The 7,483-nt window shown below is 34.1% G+C and overlaps 1 protein-coding gene across 1 annotated transcript; it reads right to left on the bottom strand.

Moving 5' to 3' along the window:
* Positions 1–2,881: 2,881 nt before the first annotated feature.
* LOC102596807 (protein trichome birefringence-like 4) lies at positions 2,882–6,602 on the bottom strand. Its single transcript, XM_006357803.2, has 5 exons — positions 5,500–6,602; positions 4,708–4,900; positions 4,015–4,208; positions 3,732–3,890; positions 2,882–3,446 (listed from the first exon to the last, which is right to left on the bottom strand). The coding sequence occupies exons 1-5, from the start codon at positions 6,600–6,602 to the stop codon at positions 3,074–3,076; spliced, it is 2,022 nt and encodes a 673-aa protein (XP_006357865.1). The 3' UTR covers positions 2,882–3,073.
* Between the last annotated feature and the right edge of the window lie 881 nt (positions 6,603–7,483).

Below are 7,483 nucleotides of genomic sequence, written 5' to 3'. Positions count from 1 at the left end.
GTAGATCTACCGAGCATAATTATTTCCAAGGTTCTAGTATGTCAAATATGGTCGATGAGATTGCGGCAGCAAAGGAGGTAGAGAACAAGAGGTATGCAACGCTTCAGGCCCAACTAACTTTTCTTTTTGAATCAGGAAATATTCTTCCTCTGTGTCCGGCCAGCAGTGATGGATTTGATCAGGAGGGTGATGAGAATGATAAGTCTGATAAGGAAAGTGAGGGTGATGAGAATGGTAAGTCTGATAAGGAGAGTGAGGGTGATGAGGAGTAGTTGTATCTATTTGACATTTTTAGACTTCTATATTTTTGGAATTGTTTAATTTAATCGTATTTTAGTTTATTTTGAAGTTGGATGAAGTTTATTTTGAAATAGTTTAATGTATATGTTGAAAATATTGTGTTGTTTTGGTTGGATGAAGTTTATTTGACTTTGGGTTGTTTTGGTATAAATATGCCGGTGGGCAACTAAAAATTGCAGCAATTTGCTGCTTGTTTTGTAGCAGAAAACCGACCTCCGGAGGTTAGAATTTTAAAAATACAAAAATAAAAATACCGACCTCCGGAGGTCGGAATTTCAACATTACAAAAATAAAAATACCGACCTCCGGAGGTCGGAATTTCAACATTACAAAAATAAAAATATCGACCACCGAAGGTCGGAATTTCAACATTACAAAAATAAAAATACCGACCTCCGGAGGTCGGAATTTCAACATTACAAAAATAAAAATACCGACCTCCGGAGGTCGGAATTTCAACATTACAAAAATAAAAATACCGACCTCCGGAGGTCGGAATTTCAACATTACAAAAATAAAAATACCGACCTCCGGAGGTCGGAATTTCAACATTACAAAAATAAAAATACCGACCTCCGGAGGTCGGAATTTCAACATTACAAAAATAAAAATACCGACCTCCGGAGGTCGGAATTTCAACATTACAAAAATAAAAATACCGACCTCCGGAGGTCGGAATTTCAACATTACAAAAATAAAAATACCGACCTCCGGAGGTCGGAATTTCAACATTACAAAAATAAAAATACCGACCTCCGGAGGTCGGAATTTCAACATTACAAAAATAAAAATACCGACCTCCGGAGGTCGGAATTTCAACATTACAAAAATAAAAATACCGACCTCCGGAGGTCGGAATTTCAACATTACAAAAATAAAAATACCGACCTCCGGAGGTCGGAATTTCAACATTACAAAAATAAAAATACCGACCTCCGGAGGTAGGAATTTCAACATTACAAAAATAAAAATACCGACCTCCGGAGGTCGGAATTTCAACATTACAAAAAATAAAAATACCGACCTCCTGAGGTTGTTTTTTTAGTAGTGATTGTTCCACCTCCTTAGTAGGGACCGTTTTACCTCCTTTAATGAGTCTACCCTACGCAAATTTGGATTGATCTGTATTCGGTTTTTCAATTGCCTTGACTCTTTAAGTTCTAGAGGCCAAAAGCTAAGCTTATATTCTCCTCGTCTCAAAATAAATGTTACTTTAGAAATTCAAAACAAAAATTTATATATTTTTCCACTAAGGGCAAATTTATAGTGTTGGTAATTATGGGTTCGTGTGAATTTAATAATTTATGCTTAAATCTTGCATATACACATTAAAAAATTCACTACACATATCTATATCTATAAATATTTAGTTGTAAACTTAGTTGTTATCATAGTATTAAACTTTTAAATTCTGAAACCATGTTGAATGAATTAAGAGTGATGTAACATGATTGACAGGCATTGGCATATTTTGGATTTGTACGATAGAACAATTTTTTATTCTTCTACCATAGCTCAGAGTGGCCAATCGGACACCTTTAGGATATTATCTTGTATTAGCGGAAACGTAAAAATAAAAAACAAGGAAGAATAACATTATTTAACGTTGTTCGGATCAGAATGATCCTACGTCCACCAGAGAACAACTGCCTGTAGTTAGGAAGTGGTTAGTTGACTTAGCTATTTTACTAATTGCGTCGGTTAGTTAGATATAAATAGATGGTGTTATTTTATTCAACTCATGACTGTATCAATGAGAATGGTTTCTTTTCTCTCCAGTTTTCCTTTCCTCTCTTCCTGTTAAGCTCCATTACATTTGAGGTTTGAACCCGGAACTCTTTCATTCAAATGGACACCTATTATCAATACGTCAAAGGCATAGCTTTTGTCAAGGGTGTCCAACTTTAAATATATATCCTTTAAATGTAGAATTTGACATATATATATACAACGTAATTTTCCGACAAAGGGTGTTCAATTGGATACCCTGGGATAGATAAGCTACGCCCTTGCAATCCCTCTATTTCAATTGATGTGGCTTAGTTTGAGTAGGTACAAAGTTTAATAAAGGAAGAAAGACTTCTGAATTTCGTGGTCCTAAACATGTTAGTAGGTTTTTGTGGCTATAAGAATATAGTTTAAAGTGTAAAAGGGAAAGTTTGATGTTAAATTGTTTTCAAATATAGAAAGGTGTCATTATGTTTAAACAGACTAAAAAGAAAAGAGTGCCGAGCAAATAAAATGGAGGGAGACAATGTATCCATACAAGTTGTACCCATTCAGTAACTCGAAAACAATACGAAAACCAAGTAGGAAATCACTTGTTTGAAGGAAACAGAATGATATGAAGTCACACAAGGGAAAATATGATTCAATGTTAAAAAGAGCCTTAATTTAGTTTAAACCATGCAAAAATGATAAAATTGAGATCTCATCTCTACTGTGCCAAAAATCGTGCATGGCCTAGGCAATATCGTTATGAAGAGTAAGAAAATAAATTTATATATCAGATGAAAGATGCATATCGAGAGTATTTGGTCGATCAACAGGACAATCTTTAAAAGGATGTGTACTTATTCAGATTTTATATAACATGGTAAAGTAAAAGTAACTTGATACTATACTATTGGATAAGTGGTTCCACATAGAACTATGTGTAGCTATTAGCTAATAGCTTCGTTTCTGACTTCTCATCCTGAAAAACTACAACTAACTCTAGACATTTTACGCCAAACAATATATCATATCGATATAATACTATAGCTATGTTTGCCTAAGAACCTATCTGCTGCTGTTGTTGTTTGTGTTGTTGCTGATAATGTTTCATCAATAGTTGTGCATATAGAAGCTCATTCCAGGTGTCTGGTACACCAGGAAGGCACCAATGGCTGCAATCTTGGTACCTTAACGTCGTCCTTCTCTCCTCATCTGTCATGTTTGGCTTCCTGTATACCGATGGATGTCCATCCTTGCGGAAGTCTGACATTATGGTAACATTCAAATAGTGTACTGGTGACTTCATCCACTTTATCACATCTTCTAGCATTCCCATTATTGGTGGATACAGAGAAGGTGACAAATCTTTCTCATCCTGAAGTGGTTCGGTGTCACTATCACATTTTCCACCAGCATACCACTCACCTCCACTGCAAAAAACAAACAGCAACAGAAAACTTGGTTACTTTTGAATCTTCTCAAATGTTCGAGGATCAGCTAGCGCATAGTTTGAAACTCGGTGGACAATGGAATTGTCCATCTATCATTCTGTACTTAAATACTAGGCTTTTTGTTACTGAATGATTTAAATTTGTGTTGTGTTTCTAATACACACATCACATCACGCGTTGTGCTCTTACCAATAAACCAAGAGGGATTTTCTTGAATGTGATCTAGAGTTGAAGGTAAATTAGGGAACATGATATTTGAATTACCTGAAATGAGAGACTGAATAGCCTCTAAAGAAAACATCTGTCTTCTGAGGATCTACATTGGCCTCAATCCATCTTGCCCATGTTGTCATTGCCTTGCGAAATGCCTCAACAACGTTTAGTTCACCATAAACATGGCCACCTTCTTGATAGTAACCCTTCCTAAAAGTTTGTTAGTACAATAGTAAATTAGCATTCTACAATGAAAATCAAAATAAATATCCTTTCTGCAAAAAAGATAAAACGTATGAATACATGATGAATGTAAAAAAAAAAAGGGTGGTACCCTTCAGATGTTTTCTCATGAGTCCACCAGTGTCCTGTGTTAAAGACAAGGACGTCGGCTCCTTTGTATTTGTCACATGACCTTTCTACCAAATCTAATCTGAGTGTTTCTTTAGTTGATCCATTCCCATCTGGAATTTCCCATTCTTGAACGAGAAATGTAGAACGTACAAACTCAACGGAACAATTATAATCCTGCACACACAGTTTAACAAGGGATCAACAGATTGTTTCAAGAAATTAAGGAAACTAAAATGATACCTAGTTATGATATGACATTGTTTGTTTCATTTCAGTTTTCAAAAGCTATGTCGTATATATATATTGAAACAACAAGAACCAAGTAAATTCCGACATATAATGCAAGACTTCTAATTTGTTAAGTCAGCGTGGTCACTTTGCCTAATAGACTTCTTTTATCCAGCAATTTAGATGCATCATGTACAAGTCTTGGAGAAGAACCTGTAATGATGTACCATTACCTTCTTCTTCATTGTTCCGTTAGATTATTAATTTCCAAAACTTTGCTTCCAGCAATGCAGATGCATATCTACAACGGATACATCCTTAACCTCCTACTCTCTCCTCCTCCATCAGTACTCCTCTCACCTCCTTTTACTAAGATGCAACAACATTTTGTTGGATAATCTTGACATTAGTGGGAAGGGAAGACAAGTGAAATGATGAAACTTACCGCGAATATAAAAGAATAAGCACCCTCTTTCTTGAAATCTTCTCTTCCAGATACCTCAAAAACTCTATTCTTGTCTTCAACAGAATTTCTGAGCAGACAAACCATTGATTCCCACATATTCCTGTTCAGAGAGTCACCGACATAGACTAATCGCTTTCCTCTCAAAAGTTCCAACATTTCTTTGGCATCCAACCTGAAAAGTAAAGTAATACTGTTTTACAAAAAGAACATTACCAAAACTAAACCTAGCAATGCATAAAATTTAAAAAGGACAGACTGGTGCACAACTCATGCTATATGCAGGATCCAGAAATGGACATACCATATTTGGTTTATTATACACAACATTATCTTGCATTTCTGTAAGTGGTTGTTTCCACAGTTTGAACCTGTCAATAGCAGACGTAGTATTTTGGGGAATGTTACTTGTAAGTAAGTTTAGGTTTAGGTGTGGGGTTTTGGTGGTTATTATTTACAGACACATATACAAGAAAACATTTTATGTGAAATGGTAGAGTACCTCCAACACTAGAATTTGTGACCTCCAGGTCACACTACAACAACTCTTAGAGTTTTTGCTAAGGTTGTCCTTGATGGAGCCAGGATTTGAAGCTTATCTGGATTCTAATCTTTCTAAGTTACTAGATTCTAAATCAACAATGTATACATATTCAATGGATTTTTAAGATAAATACAGGATTTGAACCAAGGTTACTACGTTAGGCTGATACTGTGTCTCTGCCCCAACCTAGTAATGCATATGCAATAAATAACAAAAGTAGCATTATTTACCTTGGAATATTACAGTGCTTAGGCTGCCATCTAAAGCTCTGATAACCATTATCAGGTCTTCCATTTTGATAACAATCAAATGGCTCATCAATAAAAGGACAAGAACCAGGTTCATACATAGGGTTAGCATCATCTTTCACCCACATTCCATCAAAAACATCACAATGACTCATCACTTCCCACCAAGCCTCTTTCTTTGTCTCATTTTTCTCCAAATTCGACGATAAATTCACCTTTTGGCTCTCTTTCTCTTCTCTTTTACTACTAGATTTACCTTCATTCTTCAAAACCTGATCATTTTTCTCCGAATTCGACAACAAATTCACCTTTTGTGTCTCTTCCTCTTCTCTTTTACTACTAGATTTACCTTCATTCTTCAAAAACTGATCATTGTTCTCCAAATTCGACGACAAATTCACCTTTTGTGTCTCTTCCTCTTCTCTTTTACTACCAGATTTACCTTCATTCGTCAAAGCCTGATCATTTTTCTCCGAATTCAACGACACATTCACCTTTTGTCTCTCTTCCTCCTCTTTTTTACTACTAGATTTACCTTCATTCTTCAAAAACTGATCATTTTTCTCTGAATTCGACAACAAATTCGCCTTTTGTATCTCTTCTTCTTCTCTTTTACTACTAGGATCATTTTTCATGGAACTCTGTAAACCATTTTCAGAGTAATCATTCCTTTGACTAGGTGAAATTGCAATAAAACCATTTTGAGAAATTGAAGAATCATTATTTGTAAATGGAAGAGAGTAAACAGTTGAGTTTTGATGATCAGAATGAAAATAATGTGAGAAAATTGTGGAAAAATGTGATCTCCTACTATTCAGGACTTTTCTAAAAGAATGATTGATTGAAGGATTATTGAATACAAAAAAGATAGCACATGTAACAAATAAAAAAGTGAAAACATAAGCCAAAAACAACATAGATTTTTGAGTACTTCCGAATGTTGGTGTTCGCAATGAAGGTGAAAATAGACTTTTCCTTAACTCTGATATTCGAGGGCTATTATCTCGAATTTGCAATGGTGGTGGTGGTAACGGAAATGAACTTTGTTTTCGTGTTACTGGCAACGTTGGCGGTGAATCTGCCATCGTTTTTTTAACAAAATTAGGATACAAATGAGAAAAGTTCGCAAGATCTAATTGTGTAATAAGAATGAGAGAGTAGGAATAACAAAAAGGGATAATTGCATATTTTGAGATTTAAGGGATGGATGGAATATGAGCTATATATAGGTATTTTGTCAAATATGTGCTCCACTTTTTATGGAGTCAAAATGCTAAGTTGATCATTTCTTTATGATGTTCTTTTTCTAGTTTTAAACTAATTTAAAAAATAGTAAATAGAAATTTTCAACCTAATGTTTTGTCATAGCTCTTTTTGTTTGGCGTAGGCGCGTAGCGAAATAGGTTTATATTTTAAAAATAATTTTAAAAAGGAATATTTACACAAACAAATGGCCAGATTCATTGTTTACTTTCCTAATCGTTAAAATAAAGCCATTATGCCACCCCACTACTACTAAAAATCAACACCCCAAAGTTAACTGGTGCTTGTTGTCGCACCAGGAGAGGATACATATATTATACATTGATTATATATATTTATATAGTTATAAAAATCATCTTATAAAGAATAAAAAGAGCTTTCTTCTTCAGTAAACTGAACTAATATTATGTGGGTTGATATGTCAAGTTTCAAATATTAAATTGATTAGAAAAAATTGGAGCATAAAACATTTGCGTAGTATATTATATTTTCTCCATCCATGTGATGCACTTAGAATGGATACAGAATTTCAGGAAAAAAGAAATAAAAATTTAAAATTGTTTTTTATTTAAAACAAGTCATAGATATATTTGTAAAGTTATAAAAATCATCTTATAAAGAATAAAATTTAAAGTTGAATATTAAATTATTTTTAAATATAGAAAAAGATACCTCACATAAATTGAAATAATTTTTTTATATA

Source organism: Solanum tuberosum, unplaced genomic scaffold (assembly GCF_000226075.1).
Source record: "Solanum tuberosum cultivar DM 1-3 516 R44 unplaced genomic scaffold, SolTub_3.0 scf00257, whole genome shotgun sequence".
Lineage (NCBI taxonomy): Eukaryota > Viridiplantae > Streptophyta > Magnoliopsida > Solanales > Solanaceae > Solanum > Solanum tuberosum.
The sequence above is the reverse complement of the archived record's forward strand: the minus strand, read 5'-3'. Positions and strand labels throughout refer to the sequence as shown.

Excerpts from the sequence above, each read along its gene's own strand:
- LOC102596807 (XM_006357803.2), bottom strand. The coding sequence starts at position 6,602 with ATGGCAGATTCACCGCCAACGTTGCCAGTAACACGAAAACAAAGTTCA. Across the intron at positions 3,891-4,014 it reads CATGAGAAAACATCTGAAGG|GAAGGGTTACTATCAAGAAG; the intron begins GTACCACCCTTT and ends ACAAACTTTTAG. Across the intron at positions 3,447-3,731 it reads TATTCAGTCTCTCATTTCAG|TGGAGGTGAGTGGTATGCTG; the intron begins GTAATTCAAATA and ends TGTTTTTTGCAG.